Below are 22,724 nucleotides of genomic sequence, written 5' to 3' on the forward strand. Positions count from 1 at the left end.
GCATTCTATTGGATTCCACCCGGAGGGAAGAGAAGGCATGAAAGATAAAAAATGGCCTATTGCAAAACAATTGCAAAAGTTGTTGCCATCATGGAGACAATTTACAATTGAGTCAAACATCTTGTTCTGGACAGGCAGCAGTAGGAAAAGTGGGTTGCCTCATGTGCCACTATGCACAGGAGATTCTAAGCCTAAATAAGTCACAGATGGGCAGTATTTGGACCACTAGCCTTATTTACTGTGTCTTGGGTTTGGTTGTTTTTTGTGTGAAAATTCTTGCGTGAAAGGCTAATTATTTTAATCTCTACGTTCTCAAACAAAAGGTAGTAAAATAGATGATGTTTCTGAGTAAATGCTAATGTCATTCTGATATTCAAGGATTTAATATTTGCAGTATTTATCATATTTTAGCCTGGCTCCCAGTTTCGTTCCTGCTAAACATTCTTCAAATTTGGCATCCATTTCTTGGCTTTGAGCTTCAGTGAACAGATTCTTCCAATCTCCAACAGTACCTGCAAAAGAACAATGAAATAAACTCATAAATATTCCTGGAAGTATAAGATCACCTGTCAGGTAGCGGTAGATAACAATGAAATGCTGACACAAACAGTTGGAATGACTGAACTTATTGCCACATTTCAAATCAATATGAGGCTTCAATGTGGATGGTGTTCTTAAAATTTTAGGTTAAAGAAAACCCTTTGCACTAAATTTTACAGGTATATATGCATGCACCTTTTACAACCAAGGTATTTTCCACAGAGCTCATATTTTGAAAGAACAGCATTCAGTGCCTGAGTGATCATCTAGCTAGGGATGTCCATTTTCAGGAGAAGAAAATTCTTTATCAGCTATGAATTAAATGCATTAGTTCTGCATTTGGGACCTCCTGAAATGGTCACAACAGTCATGCATCTTATCAAGCCTTTTAAATGTTAATTAGCTCCCCTGACCAATTTGGATACCTGTTCTAAACTCTAGGCTTATCATCGCTCTGTATAAATGTACCTTTTCTGAAAAGGATGGGACCAAATTTTCCATGTGTTTCTTGGGATTTATTGCTCATTGATTCAAAGGTGGCATTCTCTGCAATAGACTGAATCTTCTCCTCAGGCAGAGAGAACCCCAAAAATTCAGCTATTTGTTTTACTCCTTGAGGTAAGTTCTGAAAAACAAAAATGCGATAGAGTTATGTATAAGTTAAAGCAAACATGCCAGACATTTTCCCTCTATCTTGTCAAATGAATGTAGTTGATAATATTCTCATCCATACAAAGGGCAGAACATTAGAGAAATATATTCAGTTCAGCAGCAGGAGGTTGCAGGAATGGTGGTTACTTTTGATAAGATTTTGGAATGTGCCTCCCTTCCCAAATGGCAATGTGTTAAGTGAATGCTCTCAATCTTCTGCATGGATCTCTTTATTTTAGTATTAATTACTACTGATAACATTTATCTAGCCACATCAATTAGTATTGTTCTATATAAGCATTGGCATTACCTAACCCAGAGAATTTACAGTTTAAGATCCTCAAACTGCTAACATGGACATGCTTAACTTTAAACACATGAACAGTCTCACTGAAGTCAATGGGACCACTCTCATGCACGTGCTTAATGTTGCAGGATCAAGGCTGTCGTGCTTGAGGAGGGAGCTGGGCTAAAGATAGAAGGCCTAGTAGCCAGTGGGAAAACAGGCTGCAACATCATATACCTGTTCTCTGCACAATAAAGTTTTGCCTGGGACAAAATGAAAACTGGATGGGACAAGATGCTTGAGAATATACTGAAGGGAGCAATTCTGTATCAGAACTGAGTACAAGACCTAATAAGTCTTTTCCATTTTTAACTTTCTACACATATTTACCTCTTTCATTTCTTCATAGGTGATGATCATGATATTCTCTTTATCCATGTGTTTGTTCCAGGCAAGAGCATAGTCAAAATATGAGCTCCAGCAGACTAAAATGAAGTTAAGGCAGACAGGTCAAAACCAGAAGATAATTTAAAGTATATTTAAATTGCCCCAAGATGAAATGTACAGGCTAACTTCAACATAGAGTCCTGGAGAGCTTAGATCGTCTAATCCTTCAGTACTCTGTTCTTAGTTCTTTTTTTTTCCTTTTTCTTTTTCTTTGGGGGGAGGAGGGGACAGATGTTATTTTGGAAGTCATTCACTCCAGACTTGACTTTTCACTTTCTTCTTCCAACTATTTTTACATAATCAAGCTATACCGTTTCTACATGACAAGTTTCAAAAAAAATCTGTTTACAACAAATTAATTCTTGAATACATTTTGTAGTAATCAGTAAGTAGCTGAGAACAAAGGGGGAGAAACTCACTCATAAATCTAGTTGTTAAGATGTGAAATCGCAAGAAGGATAATGCCTGCCAGAAAGAAAAGGAAAGCTGGAGTTTACCCTTTATGTGCTGGGGATGAAGTGGAATCCCTGTATACTGCACCATCCTGACCATTTGAATATCTCCACAGCAATGCTCCGAGTGCTGAGCATTGCTCAGGGTTGAAGAAGAGTGAAGCACCTTTGACTCCTTAGCACCAGCTCCCCTGCCCTCCCCAACCCAGATCATTAGTTTGAATCCATTTGGGATTAGTTTTTACATGATGATCACAGACTCCCTTTTTGGACTGCAGACCAAAGAAGAGTTGAGAACACTGTACTAGAGTGTTTATAAACGCCACTAAGAAACATAGCAAAGATCTAATAACTGTACCTTCTCCACTCATGAACTTCTGAAAGAACTCATCCCAGGAGCTGACATTTGGAAGCCCAGGATTTTTGTTGTAGAAGTGGTAATAGGATACAGCTGCATCTTTTGGATTTCGAAGTAACACCAGTACCTTTTAAAACAGCAAAGGCACATGAGTCTTTGGTATTTTAAGGTAACCTTTGATTTCAAGGGTCCTGCATTAAAAACGTATCAGCTCTTACAGGAACTGAAATTTGGAAAGTGAGGCCCCAATCCTGCAAATTGATTTGTGTGGAGAGACCTTACACCTGCTTGGAGCCCCTATGACTTCATGGGGGTTCCATGGAGCAATAAGGGCTATCCTATACAGCTCACCTTGCAGGGCTGGGATCTAAGATTTGACCTTTGTGTGAATTACAAACAACAACCAGTAAAAACTGAATTCCACTTTTCTAGTGAAAGATGTCAGATTGTGGGATCTGAAAAAGCCAAGTAGAGAACTAGAGTTGGTCAGGAATTTTCCAGTGAAATGGTTTTCACCAGAAAATGCTGACTGGCCAAAAGTTTTCCCAGAAATTTATTCATTTCTGGTTAAAATGGGAGGGAGAGAGAGGCATACACACACACATCTATCTCAGAATAGCCAAAATCCCAACAGTTACGGCATTAACCTGGAACATCAGAGACCCAGGTTCAAGTCCTTGCTCTCCTCAATCTGTTTTTTCACAAAAAAAATTCCACCGTTCTTGGTTACATCCCAATGCCGAACAAAACCAAATGCTGTAACCTTGAATTTTTTTGTGAAACTGAATTCCTGTTTTCCAGGCAATCCTGTAGAGAACTTTTGCCAGAGGAAAACTGGGAGTTGCTTGGAAAGTGAATAATATCAAATATTAAAATGCTCACTTACCTTTGCGTTACTCCCCAAAACAGCCTTGGGAATATTATCATAATGGAGATGTGTGGTAAAAAGACGTGGCGAAGGTAAACTTTTTATTTTCTAAATGAAAACAAAAAGTATATGTGAAAAAAAAGGAATCACAACATATCTACCTCGAATATGTTGACAATTTATAATATGTGTATGTGACATTGCACCCCATAATGTTTTATGGAAATATGCTTATGAAAGTAAATATGACATAACTAGAATATGTTTTATGCTAAATAGGCCATGTAACATATCTCTGCAAAGATTATGATCCACTGAATATATTCATCCTATTTGTATGCATGTATCGTTTTTGTTCTCGAAGTTATGAATGTTGGCTGTGTACTTGTTTGATTGTAAGTCACCTTAGTAAGACATTTGGTCAGCTTCTTTAGAAAGGAATTTGCAAGTTAAGTGCCCAGTCAAGAAACACTTAACAGACAATGGTTCTTGGAAGACTTCAATCCACATAAGAAGTCTACCTGAGGATGTTGAAGGTAGCATGTGAACAATGGCTGCCACCTGTAAGTTCTGAGTCATGCATGGACATGTGACTTGCCCATGTGACTCCAAAACTCCATTTTGTAGCTGGTTTCTATATCGGGGAGGGTGTGTCCAGCCACAAGAGAAAGTCTATTTCAACCCCTCCATTTTGTCTTCAGCTGGCTCAAGAGATAGCCCTCCACCCCCAAAGGATACCTGAAAGAAACTGGAGCAAAGGAAGGTAACAATAGCAGGGGTGAGTGAATGCTGGATCCAGACTAGAAAGAGACTAGTCTGTAAAAGAAGCTTACTGGAACATCTCTGAGAGTAAGATTTCATCTGTAATCACTTTCTTCCTGTATTAGGCACAGGCTTGCGTGTTTTATTTTATTTTGTTTGGTCATTTACTTTGTTCTGTCTGTTATTACTTGGAACCACTTAAATCCTACTTTTTGTATTTAATAAAATCACTTTTTACTTATTAATTCCCCCAGAGTATGTATTAATACCTGTGGGGGCACACAGCTGTGCATATCTCTCTATCAGTGTTATAGAGGGCAAACAATTTATGAGTTTACCCTGTATAAGCTTTATATGGGGTAAAACGGATTTATTTGGTGTTTGGACCCCATTGGGATCTGGGCATCTGAGTGTTAGAGACAGGAACACTTCTTAAGCTGTTTTCAGTTACGCCTGCAGCGTTTAGGGGACGTGGTTCAGACCTGGGTCTGGGTTTGCAGCAGGCTAGCATGTCTGGCTCAAACCAGGCAGGACACGCAAGTCCTAAGCTGCCATGGGAACCAGGCTCTTGGGTAGTGTCAGCACATCAGTTGGCAGTCCCAAAGGGATTTCTGTGATCCAGTCTGTCACAGTGTAAATTTGATCTAAACATCTATTTTGCATGGAAAGAATTTTTATTGGTAATTGTTAAATTGTAGTCTCTCTTCTTGGTTCTTCTCATCCTTCATAATGTCATCTAGATGGCATTGTTATTAAAGCCTAGTTTCTGCAGAATTCTATCATTTTTAGCAGATTTCAAAATTGTCACAAGGCAGGTGGCATACGTAGGCCAGATAGTTAAAAAAAGAAAGCTGTTTGCATTGTTCTTGCTCTTAATTCATTATAATTATAAAGGCGAGCTTTTGTGCCATTTTATGTGGCAATATTTAGGCCCAAAGCAACAGAAAAAGAACATGCACCGGTGGCTGCCGCTGCAGAAAACACACACGTAAACACAGAGGGACTCCACACCCTCCTGTGCACTGTAGAGCAGAGTTCCAGGGTAGATCATGGAAGAGATAAGCATGAGCAGTGAATTTTCTCATGTACTAAACTGGAGAACAACAGGCTATATTGGCTACTCCCTTGTATCTTGTAATAGCCACTGCTTTTCCTGCTGTACACCAGTTCCTCCTGTTTAGGGATTTTCCCTTAGGCCTTGTCTACACTGGCAAGTTTCTGCGGAGTAAAGCAGCTTTCTGCGCTGTAACTCCCGAGGTGCACGCACGGCCACGCCACTGGGTGTGCAGAAACTGTGCAGTTGCAGCGCTGCAAAAAAACCACCCTGACAAGAGGTGTAGAGCTTTCTGCACCCGGGCTACAGCGCCACGGCGCCAGTGTAGACCTCCTGGTCGATTACGTGCTGCGACTGGCCTCCGGGAGGTGTCCCACGATGCCTGTCCTCACCTCTCTGGTCTTCGGTTTGAACTTGACTGCCCTGCCCTCAGGTGACCAAGCGTCATCCCCACCTCGTAAATTCCTTGGGAATTCTGAAAGTCCCCTTCCTGTTTGCTCGGTGACGCCTGCAGTGGTCTCAGCGCATCTCTCCAGGTGACCATGCAGCTCCACGCACCAGGTGATCTCTTGCTTGGAGCAATGTCGAGCTGCTGGACCTCATCGGCATTTGGGGAGAGGAGGCTGTCCAGTCCCAGCTGCGCTCCAGCTGTAGGAATTATGATACCTACGGACAGATTTCACGATGCATGACAGAAAGGGGCCATGACCAGGACACACTACAATGCAGGGTCAAAGTGCAGGAACTGTGGAACGCAGGGTCAAAGTGCAGGAGCTGTGGAGGGGGAGGGAGACCCAGAGGCAGAGGACAACTCGGAGGTCAGAGATGCATGCAGCCTGGAGCTCTTCTCTACCCCACGGGAGGTTAGCCAGTCACAGCTGTCGGATCTTGGCAAAGTGCAAACAGGAGAGGAGGCCCCTGGTAAGTGGATTTGATTTTGGGAATCGCTGAAGTGAGTTGTTGGGGGCAGAAGGGTTGCAGAAAGCAGGTTTGCATCTGTATGATGTGCATACCACCAAATGCCTAGTCTGAGCGGCGGAACAGGGTGTTGATTGACTCCCTCACTTCACCGGAATCTGCCTCAGAGATCTCATGGAGATACTGGGCAATCTGCTGCCACAGGTTCTTTGGCAGAGCTGCTTGATTTCTTGCCCCATTAAGGGTAACTTTCCCGCGCCACTCTGCCATCACTAGGATGGGGGGACGGATCATTGCCACACACAGGCGAGCCACATAAGGACCAGGGCGGAAGCCGCAGTCTTGGAGAAGACCCTCCCTTGATTCCCTTCTAACCCTCAGCAGCGAGATATCTTCCATAACGAACACAGCCTGTGGAAAATGTGGGGATAGTAATGATTATAAGGCCCCCCCATACAGTGCTGGTTCTCCCCAAGAGCCACATGTCCAGTGTACAGTACAGTTCTGGAACACTGATTTCCCCTGCCCCTACAGTTACTCACCATTTTGGGGGTTGTGGCTCATGTGTGCTTGCCTGGGGTCAGCCAGTTAGTGACAGGTATGTGAACTGTGGCTGGGTTTTAAATCAGTGGTCTGTGTGTTGCTTCTGTAAAATGTTGCATTTTGGCTTCACAGATATGACCTTGGGAGCCCAGCCTCCCTGTTTGTTATCACCGGCTAAAAGGCTGCACAGAATTAGAAAGCAGCCCTGAAGAACTACAGAGGACTTTCTGCATGAGGTCATGATGCATTCTGCAGCCGAAACACAAGAATTGAAGGAGTGGAGGGACAGTGAGAAGAGGGACTGAAAGGAGAACGTGGAGCTCCAGAACGAAGCTACGGAGTGGCTATTAAACGTTATGGAGCGCCAAGCGGACACACTCTAGGCATTACTAGCACTGCAAACTGAGCAGCTCCTCGCTCACCCTCCCCTGCAGCCACTGTCACAAAACTCTTTCCCATGCACGCCCTCCCCCAGACACCGCCAACACACTCTTATCAACCTCCTGGCTCTAGTCTGTACCCGCTGCATTCCACTCCTGCCCCGCCACAGTCCAGCCCTCCGGACTCCCAGTACCCACTGCACTCAACACTCGTCCCTCTTGAGTTTAGCCCTACTGAAGTACAGTACCCGCTGCACTGTACTCCAAAGGAGAAGGTTGGATATGATACCTGGACATACCCAAATCTTTAACAATCCTGGGACCCTCCCTTCCCCCAGCCCTCACAGTGCTGATGTGTTTTTTTGTTTGTCTCTCTCCTCCGGTTGTTTTTTAATAAGATAATTGTTTTGGTGTGAAAGCAATCTTTATTCCATTAATTGAAAGCAAAGAGAGCCCCACAAAGGAACAGGCAGTTTCCTTACACTTTCATAGTGCATCGTCTGCACCAATCACAATCACCTCCTGGCATTACAAGAACTGCACTCCTGAGCATAGCAACAAATCTTAGTGGCTTTCAGCTTCAAATTGCTCCCTCAAGGCATCCCTGATCCTATGGACCCATGCTGCGCCCCTCTAATAGCCCTGGTCTCTGACTGTTCAAATTCAGCCTCCAGGCACTGAGCCTTAGTGGTCCAGCCCTGTGTCAAGCTTTCACCCTTCCCTTCACAAATACTATAGCGTGTACAGCACGCAGCTATAAGCATAGGAATATTGTCATCGGCCAGGTACAGCCTCCCATAGAGGCAGCGCCAGCGGGCCTTTAAATGGCCAAAAGCATACTTAACAGTCATTCTGCACTTGCTCAGCCTGTTGTTGAACCGCTCCTTGCTGCTGTCCAGGTGTCCCATGTATGGCTTCATAGGCCACAGCATTAAGGGGTAGGCGGGGTCTCCCAGGATCACAGTGGGCATTTTGACTTCCCCTACGGTGATCTTCTGGTCTGGGGATAAAGTCCCTGCTTGCAGCTTCCTGAATAGGCCAGTGTTCCGAAAGGTGTATATGTCATGCGTTAACGTCCGTGAAACACCCACGGTGATCCACAAGCACCTGAAGAACCATAGAGAAATACCCCTTCCGATAAATGTACTCAGTGGCTAGTTGGTCTTGTGCCAGAATTGGAATATGCGTGCCATCTGTCGCCCCTCTGCAGTTAGGGAAGTCCATTTGTGCAAAGCCATCCACAATGTTATGCATGTTGCCCAGAGTCACAGTCTTGTGGAGCAGGATGTGGTTAATGGCCCTGCACACTTCTGTCAACCTGAGTCCAACTGTTGACTTTCCCACTCCGAACTGGTTAGTGACCAATTGGTAGCAGTCTGGAATAGCCGACTTACACAGTGCACTCGCCACGCGCTTCTCCAACAGCAGGGCAGCGCTCATTCTTGTATCCTTGCACCACAGGGCTGGTATGAGTTCATCACACAGTCCCAAGAATGTGGCTTTCCTCAACCGAAAGTTCTGCAGCCACTGCTCATCATCTGAAACGTGCAGGATGATCCCACCACTCAGTGCTTGTTTCCCGAGCCCAAAAGCAGCATTCCACTGTGGTCAGCACCTCCGTGAATGCCACAAGCAATCTCGTGTCATAGTTACTACGCGTGGTGAGATCAATGTCAGATTCCTCTAGCCTTTGTAGTTTAAGGAATAACTCCACTGCCGCTCATGACGTGTTGGTCAGAGCGAGCAGCATATTGGTCAACAGTGCGGGATCCATTCCTGCAGACCGAAGAGGCAGGGCACGCAGTACACAAACCTTTGAAAGATGGCGCCAAATGCAGACGGAAGCACAGGGATTGCTGGGATGCGAAGCAATGCATCACAGGGCATTGGGAGAGGACCCAGGATGCCCCGCGACCCCCTCCGCCTTCCCACAACTCTTAGTAGCAGAAGAGATGCTCTGTGGGATAGCTGCCCAGAGTGCACCGCTCCGAATACCACTGCAAGTGCCACAAGTGTGAACACACTGTTACGCAAGCAGCTGACGGTGTGAACACACAACAGCAGTTTCTCGTCAATGCTCTCTAAGCGGCGCTGAAACTGCCGGCACAGTAACTCTGCCAGCATAGACGTACCCTTAGTCCTGCAACACTGTCTCAGATTTTACCCAGGTTTTGCTCCATTGCTGTCAGCCCATATGATCTCTTAACTGAGGTTCTTAAATAGTTTCAAACGGTAATTAATTAAGTCTCACAGCACCTCTGTGACAAAAATAAATAATATCTCTGTTTTACAAATGAGGCAACTGATAGAGGAGAGATGAAATGTCTCGCCTGAAGCCAGACACAGGTCTCCTAACTCTGTCTCCCAATCTTGTGCATTACTTATAAAACCACATAAAGAAAAGTAACAGTCCATCAGGTGTTACTACTCATGGTTTGCAATTATAACATATAGACACACACACAGCCATATACACTGTTAGAGTCACACATTCCCCTGACCTTGCAAAGACGTAGGGCTTGGCTACACTTGCAAGTTAGAGTGCATTATATCGGCCCCAGGCATCCTAACTTCTGAGGTGTCCACAGGGCCATCCCTAGCCATTTTGGTGCCCTACGCAGGCCCCCCTCACCCCTCACTCCACTTCCTGCCACCCGGTGAGTACAGGGCAGTCAGGCCCGACCCCACACTTATGGGGTGGCGGGAAGTGGAGTGACCCGGCCCCAGCCCACTCTGCTCTGTTCCCTGGGCTCCCAGCCTTGGGGCCCGGGGGGGAACAGCCCCGCAGCACGCACCGGCAGTGTGGCTGGGAGCCAGCGGAGCGGAGCAGGCTGTGGCCGGGTCGCTCTACTTATTGCCGCTGGTAAGTGCGGGCCCAACTCCTTGCAGTCCTCAGGAGAGTGGGGAGGGGGCTGGGGTGGAGCAGGGGCAGGGGCTTTGGGGAAGGGGTGGAGTGGGGGCGGGGCTGGGGCAGAGCAGGAGTGGGAAGAAGCCAGGCGGAGCAGAGGAGGAGGCCATGGGGAAGAGGCAGAGCAGGGCCTGGAGCAGCACGCAGCTGCTTAGGTCACCAGGAAATTTAGTGCCCCAAATCTGCTGGTGCCCTAAGCAGCTGCGTACGTTGCTTATGGGTAGGGACGGCCCTGGGTGTCCACACTGGCAAGGCACTTAGAGCGCCTGGACTCTGCAGCTGGAGCGCTCCTGGCAATCCACCTCCACGAGAAGCATAAAGCTTGCTGAGAGACGTGTTGCATTACTGCACGGGGATTGGCCTCCGGAAACATCTCATAATCCCCTGAAGTCAAGTGGCCACTCTTCTCATTGTTTTGAACTCTGGAAGGTTGGTTTTTTATGAGAGTATCCAGTTTTGAGAGCTCATTCTTAATCTTTCCCTGTTTGCTGTAGAGGATGTTGATCAGGTGGTTCCGCAGTTTCTTTGAGAGGGTGTGGCACAAGCTGTCAGCATAGTCTGTGTGGTATGTAGCTTGTAATGGCTGCAGGCAAGCGGATATCCCCTTTCAAAGCTCCATTTCTGACAGCCGGCATGTTTATCTTCTCCGGGACACAAAGCAAACCATTACTGTGGAATGCCACTGCTGCCCAGGCACGTGTGTGTGAGAAAGAGGTGGGGGGTGGGGGGGTCTGCTGCCATCTGAACTTACAGGACAGCATGCTGACACACACTGCCCCCCAAAACACACTGTCTCTCCCCCGACATACACACAACACAAGTGTCACACTCCACTCCACCCCCTCCTCCATTTGAAAAGCACGCTGCAGCCACTGACACATTGGGATAGCTACCACAATGCACTGCTCTCGGTGGCGTTGCAAGAGCTACTAATGTGGCCACACCACTGGGCTTGCAGCTGATTGTGTAAACACACAGCAGCGTTTTCCCTGCTGCGGTCTCCAAAGGCCGGTTTAACTCCCAGCACTCTGCATCTGCAAGTGTAGCCAAGCCCTTAGGCATAGGCTCGACTTCACTTTGGAAAAGTCACACCTTAAACTAGGATGGATAGAAATCAGAAATAATCAGCTAATGACTTCATTAACCTTTTCTTCTCAAAAGATTTTTAAAATATTGCACTCAAAATTGACACTAAGGATTGGAAATTCTAATACAGCAGTAGGAGGTCCAGATTAGAGTTAAAATTAATTTCTGTTCTTTTAGTACACAAAAGTCAATTTCATTTCAAATCACACTTGTTTGCCCGTGTTTTAATCTTTTATAACATGTTCCCACATACAAAAAGTAATTGAGAGAATTAACTTCAAATTACTTGATATGGAAGTGTATACCCACTCTGTAAAGTGTTTTGTACTTATATGAGATACTGTAAAATACAGACATTTAAAAAAATACTAGATGCTAAAAATAAACTTCCTGAATTAGTCCATGCTGACCTGAAATTTTTCTGGAACTCCAAATTCAAGAATTTGTAAATGCTTTATTCGTGGTACCTCCTTCCTTAGAACTGCGGATGTCAAGTCATTTAAAATGTGTTCAATCCAATTAGTTCCTGAAACATAAAATAACTGTTAGAAGGAGCCAAGCAGGAATTTCAGAACTGTAGCCTGTTAAATATCTAGCATAACTTTCTAAAGAGTCAGTATACTAGTCCTCCATATAACTTGTAGGTGTTCCATTATATAGCTTGTAACAGTTGTAGGTACACAATTTTCAGACAGAAGTGTGATTTTTACATTGAGTGTGTCTCTTTAATGCAACATTGGGGGCGAGACTGAAATCCTGTGCTTTGGCAATTACAAGTTAAGTTGTATATCCCCCGCACAACTGTACTTTATTTACATTGCCTATGTGTATATAATGGCAACCCTTGTAAGCACTTTAAGGCTGCTGCTTCTGCTATGTACAGCTTGTGAACACAGTGTAAGGATATGCCTACACTGCAATAAAAAACCCATGGCACCAATAGCCTGGGTCAACTGAATCTCACAGCCTGGGTCAACTGAGTCAGGCTCGTGGTACTAAAAATAGCAGTGTAGACATCTGGGTTCAGGGGAGCCTGGGCTTTGAAATCCCACAGTGGGGGAAGAAGGTGTCAGAGCCCAGGCTCCAGCCCAAGCACAAATGTCTACACTGCTATTTTTAGCTCCGTGTCCCAAGTCCTGTAAGCCTGAATCAATTGACCTGGGCTCTGAGACTTGGTGCAGTGGTTCTTTTATTGCCGTGCAGTAACTCAGATCTTGTTGCTACACAGAATCTCCTTCATGTAGGAGGAGGAGATCTTTGCTGCAAGACTGAAGAACAGAGAAGTGAAGATAAGGTTTCCCTGCAACATCCTCAAACTGCCACCTGCTCTTTCTCTATTCCCCAGTCAGCTCAGTTACTACACATATGCTTCCTTTTGGGTTGGCAGGGAAGAGTAGAGCACAGGCTGTGCTCAGGAGTAACTATCTGTGGCAAAAAAAGAGTATTACTGGGAGAGGAATGCCTTTGTCCAACAATCACACGATCCCTGCAAGGGTACTATCATGAGTCTGGGAGAGCCGAGTTCAAGTTCCTTCTTCTCATCAGGAAGAGGAGGAATTCATCTGGGAATCTTCCATATCCCAGGTGAGTATCCTAAACACTAGGCTAAAGGTTCATAGATTCCAAGGCCAGAAGGGATCATTGTGATCATCTAGTCTGATCTCCTGTATAACACAGGCCATAAACATCCCCCAAAGAATTCCTAGAACATATCTTTTAGAAAAACATAATCCGTCCCCTTCCCCCCCAAGTCATTTTGTGCAATTAGGCTGCCTCTGAGGACACCTAATGGATCAGGCCCTACAGATGAGATAGCTGGGACAGTGCCTATCTGCCTCTGGCTTGAGGATCATGATGGGCTTAGGTGTGAGGTAGGCATCTGGGTGCCTCCCAGAGGCATCAGTGTATTTGCCCAGAGGAAGAAACATAGGTGTCTGGGAGACTTTTACAGCAAAAATGGAGGTGGTGAGTAAATTTAGTTTGTCTATAGCATAGGCAGCAGCTGAACTGGGGATTTGTAAATTGGAATGGTGCCTAAAGCTAGGACTTTGGTACCTAAGTCTGGAGTTTGTGCATCTACATTCCTTTGTGGATCTGGGCCAAACAGACACCAGCCTAAATATTACCAAGTGTTCTGAAAAAATCATCAGTCTTGGGCTAAGAACAGCTTCGATAAGGGTATTGAATGGCATGTTGTCATAACCATACAGCTACGGGTAGCCTAGAATTCCTCCTTACCTGGAAGGGATTAAGAAGCTCAGATAGCCTGGTTGGCACCTGACCAAGAGGACCAATGCGGAAAGGAGATACTTTCAAATCTTGGGAGGGGGGAAGGTTTTCTTTGTGCTCTTTGTTTTGTGTGGTTGTTCTCTCTTGGGACTGAGAGGGGCTAGACAGAAATCCATCTTCTCCAACCCATCCCAATCCAAGCCTCCAATATTGCAACCGGTAGAGGTAAACCAAGCAAGGCGGATTAGTTTATCTTTTGTTTTTCTTGTGAATTTTCCCTGTGCTAAGAGGGAGGTTTATTCCTGTTTTCTGTAACTTTAAGGTTTTGCCCAGAGGGGGATCCTCTGTGTTTTGAATCTGAATACCCTGTAAAGTATTTTCCAAACTGATTTTACAGAGATGATTTTTACCTTTCTTTTTCTTTTTTTTAATAAAATCCTTCTTTTAAGAACCTGACAGATTTTTCCATTGTTCCAAGACCCAGGGGCTTGGGTCTTTGATCATTTTGTAACCAATTGGTTAGGATATTATTCTCAAGCCTCCCAAGGAAAGGGGGTGTAAGCGCTTGGGGGATTGCTGGGAGAAGAGGAACTCCAAGTGGTCCTTTTCCCTGGTTCTTTGTTAAATCACTTGGTGGTGGCAGCGTTACTGAAACCCAAGGTACAGTGGAGAATTTGTGCCTGGGGAGTTTTTAACCTAAGCTAGTAGAAATAAGCTTAGGGGGTCTTTCATGCGAGTCATACATTTCCACCAGAGCCTGGCTGCTGGAGCCCTGGGGTAGCGGCGGTGGGGCTCCAGTGGCTATTTAAAGGGCCCACGCTCGGAAGGGGCCCTGGCTGCTCTTCTCTGCTCCCCGCTCTCTCCTATGGGGGCAGAAGCTTGGTGCTGCCTTCTCCCGGGGCTCTGTCCTGCTGCTGCAGGGCAGGCTTCGCTGGCAGCCCAGCTCCCCCCTCCCCCGCCTCTTCCCCCAGTGTGCTGCGTTCCCCCTCCCCCACTCACTCTCTCTCCCTGCTGCTGATAAGCTGTTTGCTGGCATGAAGAAGCAGAGAAGAGGTGGGGGCGGGGCCTTGGGGAAGGGCATGGAAGGGGGCATACCCCCTCCAGCCCCCTGCCGTGAGCCGCTCAGGGCAGGGAGCTGGGAGCAACCCCAGCCCACACCCCCAGCCCTCTTCCCTGTCTCCTGCACCTCCCTCACACCCTCATGACCCCAGCCCTCTGCCCTGACTCCTGCACCCTCCCACACCCCATGCCCTGACTCCTGCACCCCCCCACATCCCCACCCTGAGCTCCAAACGGGAGCTCCTGCACCCTCCCCCACCTGTGTCTGAACTGTCTTGTCTGTGTCTGTTCTAAACTAGTGATGGGGTCCGTGCCTCTTTATACCGGTGTACAGCTCTAAGCCTGCCATTAGTGTGTTATTAACAAAGTTTCGGGGCAGTTCAGATTCTGTTCTGGCTCTGAATTCTGTGGACTGACCCCCATCTCTTCACCATATATATGAAGGTATAATGCTACATAGGCACAAAAAGGCAGAATTACAGCAACTATAGGAATCAAAAGCTTAAAATTTCCTGACACTTGTATATTTAAGCTCACCATAATCTTGCATGATTCTTTGTATTTAAGTTATTACAGCCAGCAGCATGTCTATCGCTGCTAGATTAAACACACATCTGAAATTACGGAGGAGGAAAACACATGGCTCACAAGCACACTGTTTCCCTGTGACAAATGAGGATTTACTACTGCATGTAGCATTTGAATTTCAGTGCTTTTCTGCATTCTTAGAAAATGATCACATATATTTGACATCTAAGCACTTTTCTTTCAATTTTGCACCAAAAAAATCCAGACTTACCGCATTTAGGATAAGCAGCTAGGAACACATCATCTTTTCTAACTTCCATGGTGTCCAATGCTTGGAAGGTCTCAGCGCAACACAACGTACTAGGGTATAGCACCCCCTTGTACGTGATCAGCAGCTCCTCGTTTTTTTTCCCTTCAGCTGCATCAAGAACTGCATCTATTTCCCTAGCAAAGCTGCTCATAGCCATGGTTGGAGTTTGCTTTGCCTTTTGCCAGACTCTGCCCTTAAACCGTGTCTCTAGTTTTCTTTGGGAGGAGAGGGAGGAGGAGGCTGATAAGGAACTCTTCCATATGAACTCACTGGCTTCTCTGCTGCCTCACCCTGTTTCTCTTGTCCAATAAGGGAAAGCCAAACTAAAAGAAGTGTTGACTTACAGGCTCCTGGTGTGAACTCTTCGTCATGAACTGTAATGGATTTCAGCCAGTGTTGAGCATTACATTTAACTTGCGCTTTCCTTTGGTATGAATTGTCATGGGAGAAACTTCTAGTGGGATAAGGGTGAGAAACAAATTGTGCTTCTTCAGCCCCTCAGTCTCCATGTGGAATGGAATACTCTTCCACCTAACCCACTGGCTGTTAAGTTTCCACCAAAGGTAAAGACAGATTTCAGAGTAGCAGCCGTGTTAGTCTGTATTCACAAAAAGAACAGGAGGACTTGTGGCACCTTAGAGACTAACAAATTTCTTTGAGCATAAGCTTTTATTTTGAGCATAAGCTGTAGTTCAAGTACTCCTGTTCTTTTTACCGAAGGTAAAGGTATCTGTTAAGCACCCTGGGGAGTTGCTGATGTAGAATCATGCTGCTGTTTGTGTGCGAACTAGAAGTTGTAAAACTGGATGAGTCGCCACAATGACAGGAAAGAGAGAGGACTAAATGGAGATGGGTTAACTGCTTCTCAGGCTTACAGTGGTTTTAAAACAGAGAGACTGGGATCTCTTCAGAGTAAAGATTGTCTCTAACTTTTTCGTCTAAGCCTAATACTGATAGCCAAGTTAGGGTTTTAGGTAAAACCAAAAAGACAGCCTTCACTGTAAAGGCTGGATACCCCAGTATCTAATACACCTCTACCCCGATATAACTCTGTGCTTGGGAGCCAAAAAATCTTACCGCGTTATGGGTGAAACCGTGTTATATCGAACTTGCTTTGATCCACCGGAGCACGCAGCCCCACCCCCCCCAAGGCACTGCTTTACCGCGTTATATCCGAATTCGTGTTATATCGGGTCGCATTATATCAAGGTAGAGGTGTATTAACCTTCCACAAAAGAATCTGTCACTGTCCACAGCGGACTCAACAGAATCCAATCAAGCCCCTTCACCAGTATTCTTCAGAGACACCACACTGCAGATACAGGTCAGAAATCAATTTTACTATGTCCAGTTGCGATATACCATGGCACAATCCAGACTAGTGGGGGTTGTGTCATCCCTGCCCTGCAATTTTGGGTGCCGTATGACGCCTTGCTGTAGCAGCTCCTACGTGGGCCACTCACAGTCTCCCAGCATGCAAGCCACACCTTGAGTGTCTGCATGTAACCGCAGCCTGCTAGCTACACTGGGCTCTCACCAGTATCGGTTAGTGCTTAATTTGTGCCGGGGCTGAGCTCCGGCGCCTCTGGACTTGGCAGTTCATAGCCCCATCGCCTCTGGACTTACCGCATCAGTTCTTTTGTGCGCACAAGAGATGCAAGCAGCAGCGCAACCCTCCGCCTCCACGTCACTCAGCTGCCAGAGGAATGTCCGTGGAGCATTGCACGGCTGCTTGCATGATGCGTGAGCCCCAGCACCTCTACCATTACAAGTTAAGCAGTGGTTTTGGTTATATTGCAGGGAGATCCCAACACACCACCAGCCCCGTATCTTCCCCCAGAAATGTATGTCCCATACTGCCCAGCCCTTTCCTGGACCGTACAAATATATTAAATCCATTACACCTTTAATGGAATAACATGCCAACTCCTTACCTTAAATAGCTACCCAGACACTTCAACTTAAAGACACTGCGTAAGAGTCAACAGTAAAACAAGTTTATTAACTACAAAGAGATGTATTTTAAGTGAGTTCAAGTAATAAGGCATAAAAGTCAGAAATGGTTAGAAGAAAAATAAAAATTTAAAACACGTACTAATATCTACTTAAGACACTATTTTAGTTGCAAAGCAAACTTTCTCACCACATGCTTTAGCAGATTACTGACCAGACTATCAGGTCAAGACTCCTTCCCCTGAGTCCAACAGCTGTTTCCTTTTGTCGTCTCAGGTGCAGAGAATGAGATTCACAGGGGAAGCAAGAGAAGTGCCTGGGATTGTTTGTCTGTCGTTTTTATAGCAAGTAGTGGGGGTTTGCCCATTAGTAAGTGGAGAATAAATAAGGATGATAACAAAGGCAAAGATGAATTTAGAGTTGGTAACTTGACTGAGATTTTCCAGACTTTCTGCAGATCAGGGTTTTCTAAGCTGCAATATACTCGAGATCAGTGGTTCTCAACTGGGGTCCACAGACCCCCTGGGGGGTCCGTGAGCCCTTTCAGGGGGGCTGTGGAGCCCCGTGGCTGAAACCTGGTGCCCCAAGCCCCAGCACTTCCGCAAAGAGAAGTAAATCTATGCCTATGCCCAAGGGTCCCCCCGCCGGCCCGGAACCCTGAGTTCCCCTCCTGCCCTCACTGGGCCCTGGTGTTTTTACACCATGCTGAGGGGGGCCTCAGCAAGAAAAAGATTGAGAACCCCTGCTCTAATTACTGACTTTCAAACTTTATTTTTAGGTAACTAGAGTCTTGTAAATTAGTGGTCTATTTACAATTTTAACATAAACCAGGTTTGCATTTCTTCCCAGCTCTCTGCAACAGCAATCAGCTTTTCAGAATGACTGAAAAATTCCCTGCATGGCCCTCAGAACAAAGATCTGAAACTGGCTATCAATGCCCAGAGATCACAGCTATTAAAATAGAACAAGCACTTTTAAAATAAAACCTTACCAGTGTCACTCTCTGCTCCCCCATCCCACAGACAATCCCCACCTCTATACATATTATTGTAGGCTCTTGCCCACCACCTACCCTCCCCTTTCACTCTCTTCTACCTGAAGACCGCTTCTTTCTCCTTGCTCTGCAGATGGTCTGCCTCCCCCACCCAGCCCCCATCACTTCCTCTTTGGTGGGTTGCTCGCAGCTCATCCTTCCTCCCCCACTACTTCACCTACCGCTTCCCAACCAATCACCGGGGCTCTCACTCCACGAGCCTCTCTTTCCTCTTCCCAAGGGGTCTCCAGCTTCCTTCCTCCTCTGGATCTGTAGACAGTGTGAAAAAGCCAGAGCTAGGCAGAGAGATCTCCGGATTTACATGGATGTCTACATTCTAGTAGTTGTGCATTTTGTCCCAACAAAATTATGTGCTGCAACACAAATATGTGATACAACACAGAAGGTTATGCAGCATATTTTAATCCAGTGAGGATACTAGAATTACATTGTGCACAGTGATACAAGAAGGTTTAATGTAGTTAAATAGAGCATGCACACAGCACAAAACATACTCAAATATTTGATATCTTCACAGCCCCAGCACATACAGAAACCAAGCCATAAGGAAAAAGCTACAATCAATGAAGTAAAGATCTCAAATCAAATTAAATATTCCACCAGCAGAGGGCAGATCAGCAATCATGATTGTGGATCTAGGGTTCTAGGCCCATCATTAGAAAAACTAAGCTGCATGGTGATGACACGAATATTGCTACCGGCCTACACTCCTGCTGGACTGACTCTGGGATTGGAGGACCAACCTTTATTTCAATGAACCCCATCGCTTTTGGCTTGTGATGCTTGAGGGGGGAAGAATGTGGATTTCATTATATCCTCTCTTTTTGTCTCGGATGTGTTATTCAACATTAGTAAGGATGGCAGACCTGTTTTATTTGCATTATTTTTTTTTTTTGGTACCTGGAATAACATTGCTTTTCTATTTCCCCCCAGGACCAAGAAATGATAGTGGTTTGGGTTCAGTAAGCCAATGTCCCTCCAGGTTTGTCAAGACACTCATTCAAAAGACTAAGTATAGTCAAGTAGAATAGTCTCCACAATGCAAGCCTGGAACTCATGTCCTTACCTGTTTAAATCTACAGCATGTTCATTATCACCACCCTCAACAATAGCCATGAAATTATTATCATCCTCCAGCATGAGCTCCTCATTCAATTAGGGTATGTCTACACGGCAAAGAAAAACCCACAGCTGGCTGACTTGGACTTACAGGGCTCAGAACACAGACCCCGACTTTTCAAAGTGCTGAGGGGTGTTCGACCCCCCAGCTCCGCTCCAGGCCCTGCCCACACTCCACCCCTTCCCCCAAGACCCCACCCAGACCCCGCCTCTTCCTGTCCCCACTCCACCCCTGCCCCACCTCTTCCCACCCAGCCCTGCCTCCTCCCCCAAGCATACTGCATCCTTGCTCCTCCCCCTCCCTTCCAATCTCTTGCACGCCACAAAAGAGCTGATTGCGGTGGGCCGGAGGTGCAGGGTGGGAGTGGGAAGCGCTGATCCGCAGGGCTCGCCGGGAGGCGCTGGGGGTTTGGGGAGGAGCTGATAGAGGGGCTGCCGGTGGGTGCTTAGCACCCACTATTTTTTCTCAGTGAGTGCTCCAGCCCCGGAGCACCCACAGAGTTGGCGCCGATGACTCAGGCTGCGGTGAGGCTGTTTCTACTCTGTTGTGCAGACTTCCGGGGTTCGTTCTGGAGCCCAAGCTCTGGGACCTTGCTGGTCCAATAGTCCTGGTTCCAGCCTGAGCCCAGATATCTACACACAGAAGTGAAACAGCCCCAGCCCGGCAAGCCCGAGTCACCTGGCACGGGCCAGCTGCAGGTGTGAAGTTGCTGTGTAGACATACTCTTAGATATTCCAAAGGCAGGCCACACTGAGGAACATGCAAGCAGCAAGAACTCTTAAGCACACCTTCTCAGTCTTCAGCTTGCCACCAGTGTAGTGCAAATGATGGGAAATGCATCATTAAGGCGCAGAATTTTCCTCTCATAAGAACGGCCACACTGGGTCAGACCAAAGGTCCATCAACCCCAGTATCCTGTCCTCTGACAGTGGCCAATGGCAGGTGCCCCAAAGGGAATGAACAGACAGGTTATCATCAAGTGATCTATGCCTTGTCACCCAATCCCAGCTTCTGGCAAACAGAGGTTAGGGACACCATTCCTGCCCATCCTGGCTAATAGCCACTGATGGACCTATCTTCCATCAATGTAACTAGCTCCCTTTTGAACCCCATTATAGTACTGGCCTTCACAACACTGTTGCCGGCACCCAGTGCCGAGAGGCTAAACAACAGCTGAGGTTGTTTCGCGACCCGGTGTGCTACACCCTATAATCACAACGGGGTGGAGAAGCAGAAAAGTTTATTTGCAGCTGCAAAAAGGTACGGGGAGAATAAAATCTCAAATCCTGCACACAGAGCAGGAAGTTACACAGGCTTTTAGACATCCTTTTTCCCAGCATACTTATCCAATAGCAAGCTGCCCTAAGTATCCATATAGCCAGCCAATTCAGTTCCCAGCTAGTTCCCTTCTTCTCTGTATCATTTGTTAAACCATACATAAAACTGCTTTATTCAGCATTGTTCTTTCATATCTGCCCTGTTCGGCCTTGCTCAGTTTCAGGCAGTCTGACTCTGCAACATATTGTTGCAGATCCTCAGCATAACTGCTGCGAGTGCCTCCAGGCAAGGGGGGGGGGGGGCAAGGACACTTGGGCCTAGTGCGAAGGGGCTTCATCGACACTCGTGATCTTCCATTCCCTCGAGTTACCTAGTGGCCATGTCCCAGTGTCCCCAACAACTCCCTCCTTTGAGAACACTCAACAACCTTGGCTCTGAGTTTTCTCACTTGGGCTACTTATGTCTTTACAATAGGACTTTGCATAAGCACTTTGTGATAGCCCTGAAGAGAATGACTTATTAACTTTTGCAAAAGGGCCCTGACACATGATACTGCACAGCATAATACCAGTAATACAAGCAATACAGGAAAGAGAAGTTTCAATAACAGGCTAAATAAACCACCAAGCCAAAACGACAAACCCCAGCCTGAAAACAAGGTTTGCAACCAATCGCTCTCTGGGGCAGTATAGGCAACCTGTGCTTCGGCTCGGGCATGGGCCTCAGCCTGTACCACCTTTTCATAGATTTCATAACTGCTCTCATTTACATATACACAACATCAGGGCCCGACGAGGGCACAAACCCCTCCTTGGGATGCCAAGAGATAGTCCAAAGCCAGCCTGTTTTGGAGGGAAAACGTCCTGAGCTGCTGTACCTCTTTATTTAATGTTTTTCTGCTGACCCTAAATCACTAACCGAGTCCTCTAACTCTAAGGCCACTTTCTCAAGTACCATTTGCAGCCTTACAGTATAGCGGCCTATGCATGCCATGGCTGGCCCGGTAAACAGTGGCGCTATTCCCAGTACAGAGCACCCTACAAGCTTCTCGGTTGTAAGGGAATTCTTCATATTGCCCTCCAATGCCGTAGTCAGTCACCGCAGGGTCTTTTCTCGTGACTCAACGGAGGTGTCTCGGGCATTTCTAATCTTTCCTTTGGGCAGTGTGGCAGTTATGGAAAGATGAGGAACTCCATGAGCTACATAACAGCTACCTGTCCAGTTGGCTGGTAGCACCTTGTAAGCCTTTCGGCCACATACAAAATAGTGACCCTGTAGGGCCCAGTAAGGACTGTTTCCTAAGAGGATTCCTGGGATATTTAAAGCTGCTTTTCCAAACAGTTCATATGCCCCTAAGGGGGCATCCCATCCTCCTGATTGGGTACAAGTGGGGGCATTTCTAATTGCGCCGTTCAAATTACACTCGCCATAGGGACCACTACAAACCCACCATTGGCTTGCTACATTGGCAATATTAACTGGACGGCAAGTTATATTTCCTTTTATATTTATATTTCTTTTCCTTTGTGGTAAGATTATTTGTAAGAGTTTCCCTAAAAGGGGAGGAACCATTACACCCACACTGTTGGCCTCCCGTTTTGGTCTTTATCCAATACCCATCAGCCCACTGTGTAATAACACAGGAGCTTTTCCCCACAGGACGCCCATAGTGATCAGATTGGTTTCGGGTAAAACATAACACTCCCTCAGTGAATACTGCAACTGAATACTCCTGGTCCTGATAGGTGGCTTGCTGCAAAGAGGTCTTATTTCAGAACAGCGAGTTCGTTCTTTCCTGCTCTTTGGTGGCGGCTAATTCTGCTAGGATCAAGGGCAGCATGTCAATGGGCATTCCCGTTTTGGGGGACAGTGGAGTTGGAGCACATACCCAGCAATCAGTCTGGTTTGTTAAAGTAGCAACATGGTGTGCAAGCGAAACA

General features: G+C 46.3%; 1 protein-coding gene across 1 annotated transcript; it reads right to left on the reverse strand.

Annotated features, from left to right (window-relative positions):
• Nucleotides 1-361: 361 nt before the first annotated feature.
• Nucleotides 362-15,716, reverse strand: LOC311518648 (sulfotransferase 6B1-like). Its single transcript, XM_084624636.1, has 7 exons — nucleotides 15,341-15,716; nucleotides 11,664-11,779; nucleotides 3,621-3,710; nucleotides 2,735-2,861; nucleotides 1,868-1,962; nucleotides 1,009-1,165; nucleotides 362-512 (listed from the first exon to the last, which is right to left on the reverse strand). The coding sequence occupies exons 1-7, from the start codon at nucleotides 15,534-15,536 to the stop codon at nucleotides 382-384; spliced, it is 912 nt and encodes a 303-aa protein (XP_084480762.1). The 5' UTR covers nucleotides 15,537-15,716; the 3' UTR covers nucleotides 362-381.
• Nucleotides 15,717-22,724: the final 7,008 nt, after the last annotated feature.

Source organism: Lepidochelys olivacea, assembly GCF_965140295.1.
Source record: "Lepidochelys olivacea isolate rLepOli2 genome assembly, chromosome: 3".
NCBI classification, from domain to species: Eukaryota; Metazoa; Chordata; order Testudines; family Cheloniidae; genus Lepidochelys; species Lepidochelys olivacea.

Coding starts and splice junctions, on each gene's coding strand:
- LOC311518648 (XM_084624636.1), bottom strand. CDS start 15,536: ATGGCTATGAGCAGCTTTGCTAGGGAAATAGATGCAGTTCTTGATGCA. Junction 2,862..3,620: donor TTTTGGGGAGTAACGCAAAG/GTAAGTGAGCAT, acceptor CTGTTTTAAAAG/GTACTGGTGTTACTTCGAAA. Junction 1,963..2,734: donor GAAGTTCATGAGTGGAGAAG/GTACAGTTATTA, acceptor ACTTCATTTTAG/TCTGCTGGAGCTCATATTTT.